At 44.7% G+C, this 23,009-nt stretch overlaps 1 protein-coding gene across 1 annotated transcript in view; it reads right to left on the bottom strand.

Moving 5' to 3' along the window:
- LOC134587717 (adenine phosphoribosyltransferase-like) overlaps nt 1–17,656 on the bottom strand; it is a 63,114-nt gene extending 45,458 nt beyond the window's left edge. Inside the window, exons 1-4 of the mRNA XM_063444225.1 lie at nt 17,465–17,656; nt 12,584–12,726; nt 10,700–10,793; nt 4,408–4,554 (exon numbers count right to left, since the gene is read on the bottom strand). Coding sequence (XP_063300295.1) covers nt 4,408–4,554; nt 10,700–10,793; nt 12,584–12,726; nt 17,465–17,471 — 391 coding nt within the window. The 5' untranslated portion in view covers nt 17,472–17,656. The remainder of the gene's footprint in view (nt 1–4,407; nt 4,555–10,699; nt 10,794–12,583; nt 12,727–17,464) is intronic.
- Nucleotides 17,657–23,009: the final 5,353 nt, after the last annotated feature.

Here is a 23,009-nt window from a genome sequence, read left to right as displayed (position 1 = left end):
TCTCTTTAGTTTGGAAAAACGGCGCCTGAGACGGGATATGATAGCATTATACAAATATATTCGGGGCCAGTACAAACCATTATCTAGAAATCTATTCATAAAACAGGGCTATACATAGGGCACAAGGTCACACATTTAGGCTGGAAGAAAGGAGATTTCATCTAAGGCAAAGGTTTTTCTACAGTAAGAGCAATAAGGATATGGAATTCTTTGCCTGAAGAGGTGGTTTTGTCAGAGTCTATCCAGATGTTTAAATGCTGGACACTTGCTGGGACAGTAGTGTGCACATATCTGCGGACTCCATATGGTCAGTTCATTATGTCACGGTTTACCTTAGTTGGGAGTCTGTAGTGCAGATATGTGCTCACCCTTACAATTAAACACAGGCCAAGGTGGTCAGGTAAGAACTCACCTGGCCTGTGAGTCTGTGCATGGGGTCTGTGCTGGATAATGCTCCAAGTCGCAGTACAGATACCTACATTTGCAAGAGAATCGTCGTGGGTAAGTCAAAAGTCAGAGGGTGCCAGAGGTCAGGATAAACGGGTAGAAAGCCAAGGTCAGAGGATGCCAGAAGTCAGGATACACGGAGTAACAAGCCAAGGTCAGGAGCCAACTAGAGAACACTGGAACACAAACAGCAATACGGGAACCAGAGTCAATGAACTGACACTGCCCTCTGGGAGAGGCAGTGTCTTATACCTGACTAATGAGGCCATCAGCTTCAAGTGTGCTGAGAATATTGGAGCATCCACAGAAAACATCCAGCCCCCAGTGCTAGATAAAAGGCAGGATTAGACTTCAGGTTAATCCTAGAGCTGTATGGTGTCTCAGAGGCAAAACAGCAGACCCAGGACTGCAAAGTACCAAGGCTCAAATCCCCACTTCTGTGTTGACCTCGTCTGGATGTCACGGTGAGAACCGTGACACAGTGGGGCTGCTATTCCTGTGTGCGAGGGAGCAGTGATCTTCCTGCAGCTCCTCTCTGCTCCCTTGCACTGTCTGCAGTGATGCTGGGGCTGGAATGAAGTCATATTCCAGCTCCCAGCATCACTGTAGAGAGGAGCTGCAGGAAGATCACTGCTCCCTCATGCACTGCCCCAGCCTGTCACCTCCATTCTCCCCAGGGTGGCCGCCTGCACACAACCCAGGGTGGCTGTCTCCATGATCCCTGAGCTGGCCGCCTCCATACTCTCCAGGGCGGTTGGCTACATGCTCACTGGGCTGGCCGGCTCCACGATCCCTAAGCTGGCCAGCTACAACTGTCCCTGAGCCGTCCGCCTTCATGCTCCCACGGACAGCCGGCTCCATTGTTTGCCCAGCCTCCCACTTTAGGTAAAAGGCTGACAGGAGCCAGGGCAAAATTTCTAGGCGCCTGGGATTTGTGGAGCCCTACCACACACACAGACTGACCCCCCCAGAGACTGAACCACACACACAGACTGACCCCCCAGAGACTGAACCACACACACAGACTGACCCCCCAGAGACTGAACCACACACACAGACTGACCCCCCCAGAGACCGAACCACACACCCACACACACAGACTGAGACCCCCATACAGAGACTGAACCACACACACTGACTCCCACTTACCAGCAGCTCCCCTTCTTTCATGTTATATGCAACACTTGACTTGATGCCCATTCACTTGATTAAGAAGCACATATTGCACCAGAGTTACCGAGGATCACACCTACCATGCACTTACCCATTTCCTCTTCGGCGCTAACAAGACCCTGTTTTTACGAGTTGTCCAACATGAATTCCCCATCCTTTTTACAATGAGTTAAATACTAAGGTATCATCATAGATGTGTTGTCACAATCTGACACTGTGCTATTAAGTAATAAGTAACACCTAACTATGGCTCCAATAACTCTGTCAATGATACCAAACTACCGGTGAATACCATTCCACATTAGTGTCAGAAAGTTAGAAATCATTGTGCTACATATATCTTCAACTGACTGTTACAATATTAATGTATCTGATTGTAAACATCTGTAATTTTGTGAACATTTTCAATAAATGTAAAAAAAAAAAGTTTAGAACTTGAATTATTTTGGCGGCGCACTCTGACTCTCAGAATGAAGGTACAGTGTCTCCTTTGTCATGAATTTCAGACTTTTTTTTTTATTACTTCTCATTAGTTTTTGGTACTACTGTCCCTGCAGGTTTACCAAGACTTAACTTTCATCATAAATAATGTTGGTCACATAGGTTTGATGCGGTGGAGTTTAATGGACCTCAACCCCATATGGGTTTTTAGCTCCCAGGTCTCTTCAGTCCCTTAAAGGGACACTCCAGGCACCCAGACCACTTCAGCTCATTGGAGTGGTCTGGGTGCCAACTCCCACTACCCTTAACCCTGCAAGTGTAATTATTGCAGTTTTTTTTAAAACTGCAATAATTACCTTGCAGGGTTAAGTCCTCCCCTAGTGGCTGTCTATTAGACAGCCACTAGAGGACACTTCCTGCTTCATAGCACAGGTTTTCTGTGCTAGAGCGTCGCTGGACGTCCTCACGCTGTGTGAGGACCTCCAGCATCGCTCTATTCCCCAGAATATGCGCATTAGGTCTCCTCGGCCGGCGGGCGAGATCAGTCTCGCCCACCGGCCGACGTAACCAGAAGGAGGAGCGGCGGGGGAGGAGGAAGCAGCGACGTGGGACCTGTCGCTGCCCCTGGTAAGTGACTGAAGGGGTTTTCACCCCTTCAGCAACTGGGGATTGGGGGGTGGGAGGGAGAGGGACCCTCCAGTGCCAGGAAAACGGATTGTTTTCCTGGCACTGGAGTTTCCCTTTAAAATACCCTGACCAGTTGTATTCATTTTTGACAGGCACTGTAATTAGTGACCGAAGGGTTCATCTTCATGGATTGACAATAGGTAATACAGTTTCAGTTCGTGAGCATTCCTATGTTAGCATGTACTATCACAATGAAGATGAGTTGGTACTCTGAATTACAAGAGGTGTGCACAGGGAGACAACTCAGATGACAAGACATGGCACCTGCAGTGTTGAGGGGCAAGGTGCCCCTTGGTGGATGTAACGGAGCTTCCTGTACCCGGTTGGAAACCTCCTAGTGCTTACCAAGGACTCCAGCACTCCACCAGACGCCATCAGCACCACAGTCCCCACGTCCAGCGTTACAGCTTGGCTGGGAACTCGCCATCTCCTACCCACCCTGGACCTACGACAAGGCTCTAGGTTCTAGTGGGTGAACCTCTCTTCCTCCAGAGAGTCAAGCAGGAACAGCTCTTAAAAGAGCTTAGTGATTATAATCCCTGGGGAGTATAGTGATATAGCAATCCCCAGAGTAGATGCAGCCTTTTTCCCCACACGAGACTCTATGTTGAGGGTAAAACAGGAACTCAATTTTAATGGAGGCACGCTGGCCTTTTATGCAGGTTTCCCAACAAGGGTGACGCCCAGGTGGACCTTGTTGGGCACACGGACACAAAGTGTACAAGCCAATAAAAACAACGTAACAATGAACGACACTCCCACATACAGTACACAATCCCTCCCCTCTGCCTGTGATACAATTAAGGTAGATAATACATTAACTTAATTATCCCCAAACAGAAATAAACACACATTTTTATAAAGTCCAATAAGTACCCCAAAATACAACATATCCCTGATAGCCCTGATCTGGGTCACCAACATATCCAAAAATCACCAAGATCAGAGCAGGGGTTCAGGAAATTCACTTTTGACTGACCGCACGCATGGTTTCATGCCCAAAACAGTTCCAGAGAATCAGGGCTTGCGGACGGTCTAGTTTGGTAGTTTGCAAACGAACAAACTACCGAACAGAGTCAATAGTCTTACCCTGGAGCTTGTTCCCTTCATCTAGACAAATGATCTCACTGAACAGTGCCCTTTTAAGCTGAATAGAAACTAACGCAGGCGATGATGGAAGTTCAGCCGTGTTTGGGAGTTTCTGTATCCGATTTCAGTTCCATGAGATTCATGCCCAAACACCGCTGCCTGCATTCATGTGAACAAGATGGCCACCACCTCGTGGTTGTTCATAGGAATCGCGGCCACCCAGACGAACAAATAGAACACTCCTGTTGTTAATAGGTGTTAACAAGCTCCAGGGTGGTCTCTGTTCGTGCGGTTGTTTGGTAAACGAACCATATAGTCCCAATTGCACGAACAGAGCCTGTTTAAAGTATATTAATCAGTTCTGTTGCTGGGGCCATAGTCACAGGGCAGGAGGCTGGCAAACCGGCCCCTCCAGAAACCAGTGGCGAGGTCACTTTCGCCACAGTGGATATTCTTCAAGATTTTCTATGGACTGAAGTCCCAGGTTTTTGAATCTAGAAAACATTAACTGGTTATAATTTTAGGTAGGTGTTTTGATTATTGGGCTTGTTAGAAGTTTATTCCACCCACCTGGAATAATAGCATCAGTGCGGACCTCCATCACTTTCTCCCTCCCAGAGTAATCTACATACAATTGAGTTTTTGTCTCCACACACAGGTGCCCAACCTTCCTGATTGCCAGAAAACCTTTTCCCAAATGTGATGCAATGGCAGCACCTGTTTGTGTACAAAAAAACAAAAACAAACATGAGTCCGAGTGAAGAAAATGTTATAGTTCTCAGAGTGTCTCCTCCTCCCTCCCCCAGACAAAAACGCTCTCCTGTTATTTATGGCCTGAACGTCCAAGTGGCAAGTGCCGTGGATAGTGCTATCTCTGAGCCACTACATGTACCAACTCAGGCAGGAAAGACTGCTTTGGGGGATCCAAACATTAAAAAACATAAATTTTACTTACCGTAAATTTCTTTTTCCTGAAGATTAGAGGCAGTGCTTATACCACAGGGATATCCAATCTGGAGGGAAAAAACAGGCAGGCAAATCTCCAAACATTTAAACCCTCCCCTAATTACCTCCTTTCCCATAAGTAGCAGCTCCTCCTGATCATACCCAGAAAATACATAAGCCAAATAGCTGCAAAATTACTGAGTTTATTAGAAAAAAGGGGCGGGAATGTAGCACTGCCTCTAATCTTCAGGAAAAAGAAATTTACGGTAAGTAAAATTTATGTTTTTCCCTTCAGATTAGAGGCAGTGCTTATACCACAGGGATATAATAAAGCAGATCCTGAGGGCGGGTTCATTTCACTACAGCTTGAAGCACCTTGCGCCCAAAAGCAGCATCCTCCGAGGCCAGTATGTCCAACTTGTAGTGTCTTGAGAAAGTATGGAGAGAGGACCAAGTAGCAGCCGAACAAATCTGAGAGGGAGATGCAGCTGCTCGGAGAGCCCAAGATGTCGAAACCGCTCTAGTAGAGTGGGCCTTTATAGGGCCTGGATGTTCCATGCCATTCTTGGAATAAGCCAACAGAATACAATCCTTCAGCCATCTAGCCAGAGAACTCTTCGAAACCTTCATGCCTTTCCTAGTGCCTCTGAATAGGACAAAAAGACAATTATCCTTCCTGAAGGATTCCGTAGATTTTAGGTATTGTAAAAGACATCTCTTTACGTCTAGGCAGTGAAATTTGCTTTCCAAGGCATTAGATGGATTCTGACAAAAAGTCGGTAAGACCACTTCCTGGTTGACGTTCGAAACCGAAAAAACTTTAGGTATAAAAGAAGGATCGAGCTTTAGAACCACCTTGTCCTGATGGAAAACTAAAAAAGGAAAATTCGCCCGAAGAGCTTGAATCTCACAAATTCTTTTAGCTGATGTAATAGCCACCAAAAAGACAGTTTTTAACGAAATAATCTTCAGGGAAGCTTCCTCCAATGGTTCAAAGGGCGGCTCACAAAGCGCTGAAAGAACCAAGTTAAGATCCCAGGGAGGATAGGTTTCCCTAACATAGGGCACCAAACGAGTTAGAGCTCTGAAGAACCTCGAAATCAGAATATTAGAGGCCAAGCATCTGAGGGAGAAGAAACTGATAGCAGAAACCTGCAATTTCAATGAAGCAGGTTTAAGACCTTTAGCAAATCCCATCTGAAGGAAACTTAGAATCTTCTGGATGGATGCGGAAACAGGGTTGACTTTAAATCTACAACACCACTGACAGAATATCTTCCAAATTCTAGCGTAGATCTTTGAAGTAGATTCCTTGTTAGTTGCCAACAGGATCTTTATCACTTCAGTATCCAGACCGTTGCTCTCTAGAATCTGGCGTTCAGAAACCAGGCCGTCAAATGGAATCTTCGAAGGGTCGGCAGAGGCACCATGGCGTCCTCTAGTATTTCTCTTGAAAGTGGGAGCTTCCAAAATGTGGCCCCTGGAAAATTCAGGAGAACCGAGAACCAACTTCTTCTTGGCCACCATGGAAGGATAAGGATAATACGTACACTTTCCAGTCTTACTTTTTGAAGTATTCTGGGAATAAGCACTACTGGCGGAAAGGCATAAGCCAGGTTGAACTTCCATGGAACTGACAGGGCATCTATGATATCCGGCCTGTCTGTTGGATTTAGGGATGCAAAACGTCCTGTCTTCCTGTTCATTCTGGAAGCCATCAGATCTATCTCCGGAACACCGAAGCGGTCTGTGATGAACTTGAAAGTTCTGCATGACAGGGACCAATCTGCTTGTTTCAAATGATGCCTGCTCAGGGCATCTGCCACCACATTGAATTTCCCTGAAATGTGAACTGCTGAAATTGACATCAGGTGCACTTCTGACCACAGCATGATCATTGAACAAGGGCTTTCTAACTTTGTTGATCTCGTACCTCCCTGTCTGTTCAAATATGCCACTGTCGTTCGATTGTCTGAGCGGATTTGAATATGTCGATCTTTGATAAGCATCTGAAATGCCAAGAGTGCCATCCACACGGCCTTTAATTCCCTGAAGTTCGAGGAATTTTTCATATCCTTCTCTTGCCAGGACCCCTGCTTCTTGATGTCTCCCAGATGGGCCCCCCAGCCCAGGGCAGAGGCGTCTGTCGTAATTATAGTGAAGGACTTCATCCGGAATGACAGACCCTCGTGCAGGAATCGAGAAGATGTCCACCACTGCAGACTTCTCAAAGTTAGCTTGTTGAACCTCATAAGCCCATCCAGGCCGAGTTCCTGTCGATTCCAGACTTGCAGAATGTTTCTTTGTAGAGGTCTCATTCTGGATTTTGCCCAACCGACTGCCGGGATTGAGGCTGTAAACAGACCCAGTAAGCCCATGGCTTCTCTGATTGAAAACACAATTTTTCTTCTGAGATTCCGAATTAATCGCTTGATTTTTAGTTTCTTCTCTTCTGGCAGGAATATCTTCATTGCGATAGAATCCAAAATCAGACCCAGGAACTGGATCCTTTGAACTGGCACTAGTTCCGATTTGTTGAAATTTATTAGCCAGCCATGCTTTTCTAGCGATTCTATCGCTGTCCCCAGGTCTAGCTGTAGTTGACCTTGGGACTCTGCAATCAACAGCCAGTCGTCCAAATACGGAATGACAGAGATGCCCATACCTCTTAGAAAAGCTGAAACGACTACTAGCAGCTTTGTGAATACCCTGGGTGCTGATGACAGGCCGAAAGGTAATGCTCTGAACTGGTAATGTTTGATTACTGATCGGCAGCACACAGCGAACCTTAGAAGACTTTTGCTGGATTCTGCTATGGGCACATGAAGATAGGCATCTTTTAAATCCAGGGACGCAAACCAACTTTTTGGATGAATAAGCAGAGTAGCGGACTTTATTGTTTCCATGAGGAACTTCTTTTTGATAATCCACCTGTTTACGGCTTTTAGATCTAAAATGGGTCTGAACGAACCATCTGGCTTTGGAACCAAGAAAAGTCTTGAATAGGTGCCCCGAAAACTTTCCTTGAGAGGAACTTCTTCCACCACTCTTTTCAGTAATAGAGTCGATACTTCTCGCATCAGAGAGAGTTCCATCTCTAGAGAATGAACCTCGGAACATAGAAACATTTCCATTGGGGCTTGTGATAATTCTAGAGCGTATCCGTGTTTTATCACTGTGAGAACCCAGCGATCTGATGTTGTTCCTTTCCAGTGCTCTAGGAAGTGACTCAGCCTTCCACCCACAGGCCTGGCGTCATAACTTTTTATTTCTTCTGTCAGAAAATCTTTCCTTCTTCCTATAATCAAAGGCTTTTTTATGCTGACCCCTGAAATAGTTTCTACGAAAGGAACTTCTAAATGAGGGAAGCGACTCCGCTTTACGTCTTCTAAACTGCTTCTTAAATGATTCTGGTAAAGCTTTCCTTCCTTCCTTCATCTGTTTTAACAATTCATCCAGTTTTGAACCAAAAAGTCTTCCTGGTTCAAAGGATAGGTCACACAGTGAATTCTTAGATGCTGTATCTGCTGACCAATTTTTGAGCCAAAGCGCTCTTCTGGCGACTGTTGAAGTACCTATACTCTTGGCCGAAATTTTTAGGCTTTCTGCAGACGCATCTACCAAAAAATCAGATGCCATCCTGATATTCTTTAATAGCTTTACCGGGTCTTCCTTAGTTTCTCCCGTATAAACTTTTTCTAGTTCTTCCAACCAAAGTCTTTGGGCCTTGGCAACAGATGACCCCGTAATCAAAGCTTTAGCTTGGGCTGCAGAAGATATGAACAACTTTTTTAAGGAGGAGTCAATGCGTTTGTCCATGACATCCTTGAGCCCGCTTGTGTCTCCAATCGGTAAAGTAGTTTTCTTAGAGATTTGAGCAATAGGAACGTCCACTACAGGGACCGTATCCAGCTTACAGTCTTGTTCCGATGCTAAGGAAAAAAGAGTTTTAAATTGTCTAGACAGAAACGGCTTGTGACTAGGGAATTTCCACTCTTTTAAAATCAATTCCTTAATCTGTGGGAGAAAAGGAAACACTTTGGACTTTTTCCCTGTTTCCTCAATTCCAAAAATGCACTGCACTTCTTTAATCAATTTCCCAATTGCTTCATCTGGGAAGGCAAACTCCTCATCTGAAGAATCACCACCTGAAATTTCCTCATACTCAGAACCACTAGTTACTGAACTAGTATCAGAAGCTTCCCAAGATCTCAGTCTTTTCTTAGCATGTTTTACAACTTGCGAATCTTGGGCAACCGAGGCCTGGACTGACTGTAATGCAGCCGACTGCATATCCACAAATGTTTGCTGCATACTATGTTGCAACCAGCTGAGGAAAGTAGACATTTCTGTTCTTTTTGCTTCCTCTGAAGCTTCTTTAGAACACACTGAGCAAAGTTTCTATTTATAACCATCTGGCATAGGTTGGCTACACACAGAGCAGATTAAATGCTTGGCTTTAGATGAACATTTCCCCTTTTCAGCAACTTTATCCAAATTTTCCGGATTAGACATACTGAAAAGAGAAAACAAAAAAGGGAAAACAATCAAATTTTTCTCCTTATCGATTCAGGCTAGGACCCATTTAATTAAAAACTTAATCAGTCTTACCTTAAATGGCCTGAGAGTGTGTTGGAGGGCAGGTGAGATAACACTCTTTACAACCGATCTGAGAGCTCCTGGCAAACAGAGGTTGCTGCTGGTAAATGCTCATATAAGTCCTGAAACCAAAGAGAACGCCCAGTTCAAATTTGGCGCCTGAATCAAGGTTCGCATTGCGCATGCGCATAGCGCTCCGCGACTCCCTAGTGGAACGCAACGCAACCTGTGTGTGCGTTCCACCGCAGGACTTCCCAGCCGACGCACGCCTGCGTCCTTCGTCAGACCGGCACCTGGCACGGCATTAGACGGCAACATAAAACTTGAGGGACCACGCCGTCCGGCGTGTTAAAGGCTACTTACCCGGACATGAAGGAAGCAGTGCCCCCAGAGCCTCAGCCCTTCTCACCTGCTTCCTGGAGAACCTCCTGTCTAACCTCCCCTGCCGGAGGCAGGCAAAGAACTGGGTATGATCAGGAGGAGCTGCTACTTATGGGAAAGGAGGTAATTAGGGGAGGGTTTAAATGTTTGGAGATTTGCCTGCCTGTTTTTTCCCTCCAGATTGGATATCCCTGTGGTATAAGCACTGCCTCTAATCTGAAGGGAAAAAAAAGAGTAACTTTAAGGAGGCGGGCTACTATTCTATATATATATATATATATATATATATATATATATATGTAAGATTTAGGAGTCAAAGAAGCAGAGCAATTAAACAAGAGAAGCAAAAGGAAGGATCAGGTCTGGACTCTGAGGAACAGGTGAGATCCAGCTGATGTACAGGAATGGTTTTCTCACTCACATGTGAATAAGTAAATGTATGTTTGTATGACTAATTGTGTGTCTTTATGTGTGCATATTTGATTGTCTCTTAGGAATGGTGTTTTTATTTAAGAGTGACCGTGTCTGTATATGTGAATGTCTGTATTTGTATATATGAATGCGTTCCTCTCTGTGACTGCATTGCAATAAAATAAGTGCCCTCTATGGCTAATTATTCAAATATTCATAGTTTATCCAAAAATAGTTGTAATAAATTCCTTCAGTGCACTTTGGTTGTACATGGCTAAATCCCCCTTCATCTAATGCAGGCACAAACGTTATCCACACAAGAGGGGTCCAACTGTTTCTTTACTATACGTCTGAGTCAAACGCCTTTTAATCCACACCTGGAATGAATCGATATTCTTGGATTTACCCGTGGACTCTTATTAAACGTGTAATCTCCACAGGTCAATACCCAACAATTGATCTTGGGTGTGGATCAAAATTTGGACGAACCTTCCAAAATGAACATTTGCACAAGTCTCATGTTTACCTAGAATGAATCCCATGGCATCAATTCCTGCAACAAGGTCAACAGTGTCACTCCTGAAGGGTTGGAGCAGATCTTGAATACATTCCTCTAAAGCCTAAATAGAGAAAGGACAGACGTGTGTTTAGTTAATCTGAATTCTGTATCTTCCAAATACACAGCATTACATCACATGATAAACAAATTGCATTACCCTTAATCAATTTACATCAAAAGGCAACACTGCCCACCAGGGCCGCCATCAAAAATGTTGGGGTTCTTAAAACAGCTTAAGGTCTGGGCCTCCAAATCCCATCCACAGGAATACACACCACAGACACAAACACACGCACTGATACAAAAAGGACACAGATACACACACACACACACACACACACAAAGATACATACATACTAACAGATACACATACTGAAACAGACATACACACATACAGGCATACATACTGACACACATACTGAAACAGACACACATACACACACACATGCATAAGGACATAAATACACACACATACATACACACTGACAGACATGCAGACATAACATACATCCATACACAAACACATATACATACACACAGACAGACATACACACACACTGAAATACATACACATACAGACACAGACAGACAGACACACAGACTGACATACATATACAGCTCATTTTTCAGCCACCTTTCTGTTTCTTACCTTTTCTTTGCAGGAGGGTGGCTGATGGGAGTCGGCTGCCTCTCCCCTCTCCCACGCGGAATAAGTGGGAGGAAATGACGGCACTACTTGCGGCTGCATTTTTTTTTTTTAAAGGGGCCCGGTCACGCTTTTATACGGCCGCAGATCTGACCAGGCACCTGAAGATATAGAGCCCATCGGGTGGCCCTAAATGCTTTGGCCACCCAATGGGCCCTATCAGCGTGCGGGCCCCGGTGCTGCTGCACCGGCAGCAGTTCCGCCGCTGCACGTGGGGCCTGGGCCGTTGGGCCTGTGACAACCGTCATGGTTGTCACCTCCTGATGGCGGCCCTGCTGCCCACCTCCGCTACAGCATACGCCAGAAGAGTTTTGTCTGAACCAAGCACAACAGTTCAGGGGTTAACTCATTGGTTGGGAGCAATTGGCTTACACTCTAAGCCAATGAGCCGAACCTGCACTACAGGGCTTATATCAGAAGAACTAACAGAGATGGAATCCCCTTAAGGTGGGATGCAGGGGCAGGTTGACCATTATAAAAAGGTTTGACTACTTTAAATAGGTGGGCGTAGTCTTGGCACCAAAACCACCACATCACACTCCAGTGGTTATGTTGTTAGGAGTGTTCCCCTAAATGAATGATGAATGGATTGCTATGCTATAGATATGGACACTAACCACTGAAAGTGGAGCCATCACATCTCAAATAAAAATTACACCTTCAAATAAAACACCAATTAGTCGTCTAACTTGTGTAACCTTTTATATTTACGTGATGTTCCATTTTCTTTTAAAAGGTTTATTCAATATTTAACAAATTACATCACAATCCTGGTCAGTCCAGGGCACAAAACGCAATTAGAAAAAACAGAATAAATTGTTTTGGTTTCTCCTTTATCATATGAGCAATGGCAGAAAAGGACAACATTTCTAACAATGGAAATACAAAATAAATTCTTCTGCACATTGAAAATTAAGAAATGGGGTGGGAGGTGGGGGGTCTCCCTAGCACCTATAGCCCCTCCCCCGGAAGAGTCCTATGGTTCGTATTATCATCCTTCTGTGCAATGTGGGTGGGTTAGCTCCACACTCTTAGCCTATCAGGTTGGATGGTACCACATTTGGTAGTAGGGTTTTCCTTTAACACAAACATATTGCAGTAAAAACAGGCAGACAATTGTTCCACCTCTTTCTGAAACCGCTTACCTGACAGTGGCAATACAGTCTGGACGGGTCAAGCCAAGCATAGTTTGGACCTTTCTCATTGGGTGCCATCAGTGCCAGGTACCAGCCTTTGCTTCGTTTTTCTGGACTCCTGTCCTGGTCCAACTTAACAGATACACAGTGCCCTATTTGCAAATATCATTAATGTGTGGTTGTTACTCGGTATACTGTGTCTTGTGCCCTAAACATGTCCCACTCCTAGGCTAGTTAACAGGAAAATTTCTAGACCGTAACAAGGGGGCTGTCTATTCCTCTGGTATTTACATTGCCACTCTCCCCAGATATAGTCCAAAGGGTGTTAAGTGACTTACTTATAATAAATAATGCCATAGTAATAAGTCTTTCCCATACACCTAAATATACTCCATCATTAAGGTAGAATGTATGATAGCCTTTCAATGTAAGAAGAAAAACCTATAGATTTTACTGAACCTACTCCATGCTATGAAGCCATGCTCATGTTATAAAAACAAAAGCCTAGAAAAACATTTAAAGCTAGAAGACTTTATGAGAAATGAGGAGGCAGCCTCTACATAGTGGATCTACATCCCTGCATCATAAAACTTGGCCATGTCAACCATACATTCTGGGTCACATATCACCGATACCTCTTGATGGGCTGCACATAGAAAGTACTGTTCTATAATATGCTAGAATTACATGCTACAAATGGAAATACATTTAACCCCTTAAGGACACATGACATGTGTGACATGTTATGATTCCCTTTTATTTCAGAAGTTTGGTCCTTAAGGGGTTAAACCGGCCATGGCCGAATCCATTTTTTTTGTTTTGTTTTTTAACCCCCCTCCTGACTCCACTACATCTAATTGTCCCCCTTGTCACCTTCAAATGCCCTTGAGCCCCCCATATTACCTATTTTCCATCTTTATTTCATGCCCAGACCTAGGTCCTGGGCACCGCCATCTTTGTGTGGATTGATGAAGTCCCTGTGGGACACGTCATCTGCCCACACTAGATAGCGCTGTGAAATTCCCGAGCATACGCAGTTAAACACTTGGGCATTCTAACAGGAATTTTATCCATTTATTCATTCATCAGAAAGACAAATAAATGAATAGACATTTCCAATCACTCCCTTGAAGGAGTGCCCGTGGTTACCCAAACAGCCCCCTCACACCTCTTCCCTCATCAGATCTCACCCGACAATCCAACCCACACTGCAACTCTGGTATAAACTGGTAAACTCAACCACAATTTCCCCCTATCCATCCCCTCTCTACCCACTTACCAACAATCCAAACTTCCAGGGAGGCCAAACAGGTAAGGCCTACAGTAGCTACCACAAGGGAACCACTCTGAGGCTCGGTGACATGACATCAAATAACACTATGAAATCCTTGCAACAAATCCATCCACTTCCCCAACCGGAAACCAAATACTTCTCTACACTCAACTCAAAATTTCATTATCTCCCAAAACCTTCTACAGGAAGGTAACCGCCCCTTGACAGAATTTGAACACATATGTGTGAACCACACACTCACAAAAAAGATACTGTCTACACTATACCATATAACAAGGGACCTACTATCCCCAGACCTCCCGAAATGCACATATAAATGGGCACAAGAACTACAAATAGTAGTCCCACACATACAATGGCAAGCCATCTTCAGATCATCACACAAATCCTCCACCTCATTAATAGCCCAAGAGAACAATTACCGGTACAAACGTATCTCCAGATGGCACTACACTCCAGAGAAACTACACAAAATGCATAACAACGGGGACACTAAATGCTGGCGATGCAATTCCCCCACAGCACATCATTCACACATTTGGTGGCTATGTCCAACTATAAACAAATACTGGAGCAGAATTCATACCCTCATTAAATCGATATTGGGCATCACCTTCACAATGGAGCCCCTACAATTCCTTTTCCAAGAACCATCCCCAAATCTACATCTAAAAAAAACACAATGCACTTTATTTAAACTCTTAACGATGTCAGCAGCTCATTTAATCCCTACTAAATGGAAGCAACCTCAAGCACCCACAGTGAGGGAATGGATCAACAAAGTGGAGAGCACTAGACAACTAGAACTGATAACCTACACATTTTCTAGGGACTTCAACAAATTCACAGAAATATGGGAACCATGGAACCAATTCATGGAAGAACACAAGGATCTCACTTAACTTTCCACATCAGACCCATTTCATACGACCTTGCCCCTCAGGTAAAATCGCCAACGAGTCAAATCTACTCGATTAGCCCCGAGGGTCTCACACATGGTTCATGTCCTTACAATTTTATTCAGTCATGAGAATACCATCCTATTAACCTCTCAATCAATTCACTAAATTTGGGATGTTAGAGTCGAAACTAAATAATAACCTCTTGCACTTATGTATGTATCTATTTATGCTTCTCAAAAATTGTAAATTGCAATCACTCTGTTATACCACCATGTATTATGTACATCTGGACTTGATATGTTCCATTGTTTACTTTATCATTCTGTACCATTCAGGTGTTTATCATTTGTAATCGTCTTATGCATAAAAAAAATAAAAAAATTTAAATTTAAAAAAAAAAAATGAATAGACATTTCAAACGAATGAAGACCTCTTCATCCGTTCGTTTGGTTTATTACAAGGAGGGAGCTACCGTCGCACAGCTCCCTCCTTATAATATGTAAAAATAGAAGTGGCAGGGAGCAGTGTTCCCCGCCACTTCCTAAGCCCCCATGTCCTCCCCCCTTCTAAAAAATGGCCCCATGGTGGGACATCTATTAACTAACTAGTGGGTGAACATAGTGTCCCCCTCGAGCCCCGCAAACGGGGGCTATGCAACTAAGTGAGGGACATAGGGTCACCCTTGGCCACCACCTATGAGTGGCGGGTGTAGGTCCTAAATGAAAATGGGGGGGGGGCCTCATTCAGGGCCCTCAACCATCGCTCATGGGTGAGGGCCGGGGGGGGGGGGGGGAGGAAGCTAGGTCCCCCATTCAGTTTATTAGCCCCCACTCGTGGGGCATGGATGAGGGCTCAGGATGAAGGACGCTAGGGGGCTTTTTTTTTTACACAGGCTGCTCACTGTTTAGTATAAATGAATTTACTAAACCTAAGTAATCTTTACTTGATATTAGTAAATTTGGCTGAAAGATCAATTTATGTCTTTCAACTTTTTGGTAGATAGGTAAGTTCGGCATTACAGTTTCTTGTTATTTCTTGTTGATTAATTGATTTTCTTCCTGCTCTACATGAATCCTGCTTACTTCAGGTCAGAACTTTTAATGCTATAAGAATGTCAAAACAACAAGCAAAAATATCCATGGATTTGGCAGCCATAATTCTAGGTGGAATAATTAAGGTTGGATGAGCAACATGAAACATGTACAGGGTACAAAGGTTAACCATTCCTTTTGTACATTTTTCCACTTTGCTCAGGAACCCATTTGCCTGGCTCAGTGTTACTTTCCTGCAATTTCAAGGGTTCCATCACAGATTAACTTTTTTAAAAATTGTATTTATTTATTTGTTTATGAACTTACTTAGGTGAGGAAGGATTAATAGGCTATTGGTTTGCTTGTTTTAATTTTTAGTTAATACTTTACCGTTGGTTGTTTGCACAAATAATGAGCCCATTCCTTTATATTGCAGGTTTGAGTGACTAGTGTGGGAATTACCCAGAAATTAATTCCAGAGCAGTTAGGACTCAATACGTTAGAGTAATTTGGTGCCAATTCAGATTAGATCACAGAGGCCTCAATTTGATTCAGAGTATGGTTTGCTTAAAGGGACACTTCGGGCACAAATACAACACTAATGCATTTCCTTGTTTATATAATTATTTAAGTGTTGGTCTCATTAATATGCCTCATCTTTTTTTTTTTTCATGCTCAGAAAGTTACAGAATTTTGCAAAAAAAATGTAATGTTTTGCAGAATGCTGCACCATAAGCCTGCATCTTTAGACACGCCCCCTCACTCCAGAAAGAGACTTCCTAATCAAAGGTATGCACACAGCTCAGCCACTGACAGTACTGAATGATCTGAACAACAAAACAACCTGCAGTAGGCGGAGAGGTATATAGTAAGGAAGGACATCACACCCTGTTTATATAGTTTGTCTGACTGTCTGCTGCCAGGTTGTGAATTAAAAGCAGCTTATTCAGTGCTGTTTGAGGCATAGCTGTGTACAGAGAGGAAAAAGCTGAGAGAGGGGAAAAAGTGGCCGAAAGATTTTGATGTATTACAGAAAGGCAGAAAAAAAATTATTCGGTGTATAAAGATGGAGTAACAGTTTTATACATTAGAAAATGGTATTTGTGAACAAAACTGGTGAAAATTTAAATATAACAATTTTTATACATAACAATATGTGTCTAAATAAAAGTAGTAACTCCTCCTGTGTATCCATATTGCAGCCCCTGAGAATTATTCACTAAACACAAACAGGTTTATTCAGTAAACTAGGAACTATAAATAGTCAATTAAGGAATTTTGCACATTTTTAGAAGTGGCATAACTTGGAAACTCCTCCAAACCAGCTTTTTTTCCAACCGTGTCTATTTTGACATACAATTTGCAATTCCTTAGTCAATTCTGTATAATTTGCCAACATATTCCACAGCACTGTACAATATGTTACCAAAACAGAAGTCATTGCTATAAACAAGTTTGACAAACAAGGGGTGATAAGGGACCTGCTCAAATGTGCGGACACAATAAAAACACTGATGCAGACAGTGCATGACATATGATTGAGTCTGTGCTCTAGTCATGTGATTATTGGCCTCTTGTACTCCGTTACTTTGTTTTGCCGCTGTCAATGCTGATAGCTAATTTCTGTGATTGCAAAATGTACACAACAGTGCTTGAAGCTTACCTGGCATTCTAAACTTCGAGATTGCACAGATATCTGTACCCTTGCTCGTAGTCCTGTTGATTTTCTGCAGTGTAAGGCGATCCAAATCTAATTTTGTCCACTTCTAAAAGAGGAAATGACAGCCTAGACAGTGTGTGTGTTAATAAGTATCTAGCAAAGAGGAGACTTCGGACAGGAATTCGTTGGACTAGCCATAGCAACTCCACTACGGAGAAAATAATTTGAAGGGGGCGTGCCTCCCCCCCCCCCCTTTTTTTTATAACAGGAACGTTATTGAGAACATGTGATATGTGAACATCCAAATTTTATGGAAAAAGAAAGTTACTGGAAAAATAAGTAACTTGTAATTAAACGAATGTAACATTTGTCCAGATAAAAATCTGTTTTGTTTTTGTTGTTTATAAGTAAATAATAAGGGATGTAGAAAGCTGGGCATACACAACCTAAAATAAAATACAAACAGAAAAGCACAACAAATGGTGCAGATAAAATAATATTCCATAAAATAATAAAAACTAAGATGCACTCACAAACACGTGTAAAACTTCAGCGATAAAAGAGAAACACAAAAAATAGTGTACAACTGGATAGTATAAAGAAATGCTTTATTTGATTGCACTCACAAGAGTAGTTAAAAGTAGTTAAAAGAGCCCATCAAAGTCGAAGTATTTCTTCAATCCCTCTGGAGAAGCTGGTAACCACCCAGGATGAGAAGTTTAGCGAAAATATAGGAAATAGTTAAAAAATATAATATAAAACAGCAATTTGAGAGCACTCTTGCCACCCTACGCGTTTTGTCCATAAGGTTTTATAAATATCTATGGATGGTAATTTTATTATGTAATTTTTACTTTATTTTATTGATTTTAATCAATATTATTAGTTTCCAATTCTATTTTTATATATTGTAAATCTAATTCTTTTTATAATGATGGACTTTCTGATGCCTTTTATCTATGCATGTGTATTCTAAGTATGTATTTAATTGTGCACGTTAACGTTCCTCTCGCACACTCCTCCTTCTGATACAATCTCTATGATGATTTTTCTTTGCCTGCACCCCTTTGATGAAGCACACAGCCAATGGGAGAAGATGTTATCCGATGCCGGAGGTATATACAGCGCAGACCCCCCTATTGCCGTAAGGGTAATACTACGTCATATCCGCCAATTGCAGAAAATGAGTCTTGGAACACAACAATCAAAAAGACATACCCCGTGAAAAAGACATACTCTCGTCACTTCCGGTGACGCGGCCGCACCGGAAGTGACGTTCGGAGGGGGTGTGTGCGCCGCCGCGCAAGCGCACAACGACTGGGTAGGTGATTTTACAGCGAGAAGGGGACATTAAAGCGGCACTGTCATGCCGAATCCCGTTTTTTTTTAACCCCCCTCCCGTCTCCACTACATCCAATTGACCCCCTAGTCACCCCCAAATGCCCCTAAGCCCCCCAGATTACCTATTTTTAAATCTGTATCTTCTGCCCCGATCTTTATTCAGGGCGCCGCCATCTTTGTGTGGGTAGGTGAAGTCCCTGTGGGACACGTCATCTACCCACACTACACAGACTGTGAGATTCCCGCACATGCCCAGTGAAACACCTGGACATGCGAACGGGAATTTCATCTATTCATTCATTCATCAGACAGACGAATGAATGAATAGAAAAAATCAGACGAACAAACTAACACTGAGTATCAGTGTTCGTTTGTTCGATCAGTTTATTACAAGGAGGGAGCTACCGGCGTGCAGCTCCCTCCTTGTAATATGTAAAGACAGAAGCGGCAGGGAGCAGTGCTCCCCACCACTTCATAAGCCCTCCAGGTCCCCCCCTCACTCTATGGGGGTCAATATGACCCCCATAATAGCACAAGGGAGATTAAAATCTCCCCAATGCCCCTACTCGCTATACCGCGAGTAGGGGCATGTCCACTAAACAGTGAGCAGCCTGTGGCTGCTCACTGTAAAAACATAAATGGTAATAAGGGGGGGGGCCTACTGTCCTCCCCCCTGGCCCCCACCCCTGCGCGGTGGGTGGGAGCACTAATAAAATAATAAGGGGGGGGACCTACTGTCCTCCCCCCCGGCCCCCACCCCTGCGCGGTGAGTGGGGGCCCTAATAAAACAATAAGGGGGGGGACCTACTGTCCTCCCCCCGGCCCCCACTCCTGCGTGGTGGGTGGGGGCCCTAATAAAACAATAAGGGGGGGGGACCTACTGTCCTCCCCCCCCCCGGCCCCCACCCCTGCGCTGTGGGTGGGGGCCCTAATAAAACAATAAGGGGGGGGACCTACTGTCCTCCCCCCCGGCCCCCACCCCTGCGCGGTGGGTGGGGGCCCTAATAAAATAATAAGGGGGGGGGGACCTACTGTCCTCCCCCCCGGCCCCCACCCCTGCGCGGTGCGTGGGGGCCCTAATAAAATAATAAGGGGGGGGGACCTACTGTCCTCCCCCCCTGGCCCCCACCCCTGCGCGGTGGGTGGGGGCCCTAATAAAATAATAAGGGGGGGGGGACCTACTGTCCTCCCCCCTGGCCCCCACCCCTGAGCGCTGGGTGGGGGCCCTAAATAAAGATAGGGGGGGGACCTACTGTCCTCCCCCCTGGCCCCCACCCCTGCGCGGTGGGTGGGGGCCCTAAATAAAGATAGGGGGGGGGACCTACTGTCCTCCCCCCTGGCCCCCACCCCTGCGCGGTGGGTGGGGGCCCTAATAAAATAATAAGGGGGGGGACCTACTGTCCTCCCCCCTGGCCCCCACCCCTGAGCGGTGGGTGGGGGCCCTAAATAAAGATAGGGGGGGGGACATACTGTCCTCCCCCCTGGCCCCCACCCCTGCGCGGTGGGTGGGGGCCCTAATAAAACAATAAGGGGGGGACCTACTGTCCTCCCCCCTGGCCCCCACCCCTGAGCGGTGGGTGGGGGCCCTAAATGATCCCCCCCATCAAGGTGACTAGGGGTCCCAAGCCCCTAGTCACCCCCCACCCCAAAACATTCTAACCCCTACCTACCCCCCTCACCCTAAAAATAGTGAGGGGGGAATAAAATAACTAACCTGTAAAAAAAATAATTAAACTTACCATTTGACGTCTTCTTTTTTCTAAATTCTTCTTTCTTCAGCCCCCAAAAAGGCCAAATAAAAATCCATCATACCCGTCGCACTTAAAAAAAAAAAAAAACGAGCGCAAAAAAAAAATTAATCCATGTTCACCCATGGAGGGCACGCCGCACTGAGCTCCGCAGGGCGGGTCAAGGCTTATATAGCCTTGCCCCGCCCTGCAATTAGGCTTAGAACACACTGATTGGTTGGTTTAAGCCAATCAGAGTGCTCTGTGTCATTTTACAAGCGTGGGAAAATTCCAAAGAACTTTCCCACGCTTGTAAAATGACACAGAGCACTGTGATAGGATGGTTTTCATATTGGGGGGGTTCTGCGCAGTATATTGGGGGGGTCTGCGCAGTATAATGAGGGGGCTGCGCAGTATGATGGGGGGCTGCGCAGTATGATGGGGGGGCTGCGCAGTATGATGGGGGGCTGTGCAGTATGATAGGGGGATGCGCAGTATGATAGGGGGCTGCGCAGTATAATGAGGGGGCTGCGCAGTATGATGGGGGGCTGCGCTGTATAATGGGGGGCTGCGCAGTATGATGGGGGGCTGCGCTGTATAATGGGGGGGCTGCGCAGTATGATGAGGGGGCTGCGCAGTATGATGAGGGGGCTGCGCTGTATAATGGGGGGCTGCGCTGTATAATGGGGGGCTGCGCAGTATAATGGGGGGTCTGCACTGTATATAATGGGGGGGTCTGTGCAGTATCGGGGGGGACTGTGCAGTATTGGGGGGGTCTGCGCTGTATATGGGGGGTCTGCACAGTATATTGGGGGGTCTGCTTAGTATATTGTGGCGGCTGCACAGTATATTGTGGCGGCTGCACAGTATATTGTGGCGGCTGCTCAGTATATTGGGGTGGCCTGTGTGTTAGATGGAGGGGCTGTTCGTTACATGTGGGGGGGTAGTGTATTCTATTTTTGGGCTGTGCGTTAGATGTGTACAACCATAGTTTCACAGAAAAATATTTATTTCCTATTTATCATATGCCATGGCCTGCCTTTTGCTACGAAACCGCAGCCATCTAGTCACTCGCCAGAGAAGGATGAGAAACTGCACCCCAGCGAGAGGGACTGCCCCACATCAGCAACCAAATCCGTCGGTCACCGAATTCAGTAATCTCCGTCTCTTTGTCCATTCTGTATGCATGGTACTCCCAATTCTTATATTTAATCCGGTGTGTCTCCCACAATCTTTGTGTCTGTCTGCTGTATGTATGTGGCACGCAAGTCTGCATGCACTGTGTCTGTTATGCCAGTCACTCTAACCTGTTTATTTCTTTTTGTGTGTGTCACAGCTCTGACAAGCATTCTCCTATGGGACACGAAGTACATGAAGAGGAATGAAGAAGCCCATGTTTGATGCTTGTCTCCAGGGTGGAGAATTTAATTTATAAGTAATGAAGTGGCATCTGACACGTGACAAGCTGCTCCTGTTTGCACAGCAACTTCAACATTGTGTACTGTGATCACGGCCTAGTTCAGAGGTAGGTAACCTTGGGCAGTCCAGATGCTGTGAATTACATCTCCCATAATGCTAGCAAAGCATTATGGGAGGTGTAGTCCAAAACCACTGGAATACCGAATGCGTATGAATGAAAAGTATGCTGTGTGTGAATGGTCAGTAACAAGGGTTGAAGCCTTGACGTGGCGTTACTGCTCACATGTGTATCCATGTGCCAATTCAACCAATGTGAGTCACTGTAATACTTATGAGGTAACCATAAATACCGTGACTATGGAGAATTAAATGCCTGTATCGCCTAAACACTGCTTACACTGTAACCGTATCTCCTATACACTGCTTACACTGTGACCGTATCTCCTAAACACTGCTTACACTGTGACCATATCTCCTATACACTGCTCATACTGTGACCGTATCTCCTAAACACTGCTCACACTGTGACCGTATCTCCTAAACACTGCTCACACTGTGACCGTATCTCCTAAACACTGCTCACACTGTGACCGTATCTCCTAAACACTGCTCACACTGTGACCGTATCTCTGAAACACTGCTTACACTGTGACTGTATCATAAAAACTGCTTATACTTATCGGGATCCATCAAAAGGGAAATCTAGGGTTATACACTCCATGCCACTTTAATCAGGGGGGGTAATAAAGTGTTCCAGATATAGTGCCCCAGTTTGGTCAGGTTTAAATCATTATATATACTGTTTTCTCAATTCCAGATCAAGTTTCTGTTTGATGTGGGAGGCAGCTTAAAGCATTATACACTAAGTGCATTTTCTGTATTTTAGATCTGGTGTCCCAGTACGGGATAGAGACCATCGTTCTGTTTAACAAGAGGATAGTTGCGCATCATCTATGACTGGCGGCTCAGCAGGAATTCAACAGGTTCTTGAAATGGAAACCTCTGTTGCATTAGACCCAATTCTGATATTATGACCGAACCCTAAAGCACTTAATATTTTT

Source organism: Pelobates fuscus, chromosome 1, assembly GCF_036172605.1.
Source record: "Pelobates fuscus isolate aPelFus1 chromosome 1, aPelFus1.pri, whole genome shotgun sequence".
Taxonomy (NCBI): Eukaryota; Metazoa; Chordata; class Amphibia; order Anura; family Pelobatidae; genus Pelobates; species Pelobates fuscus.
Note: the sequence above shows the minus strand (reverse complement) of the source record. Positions and strands in the feature narration are given on the sequence as shown.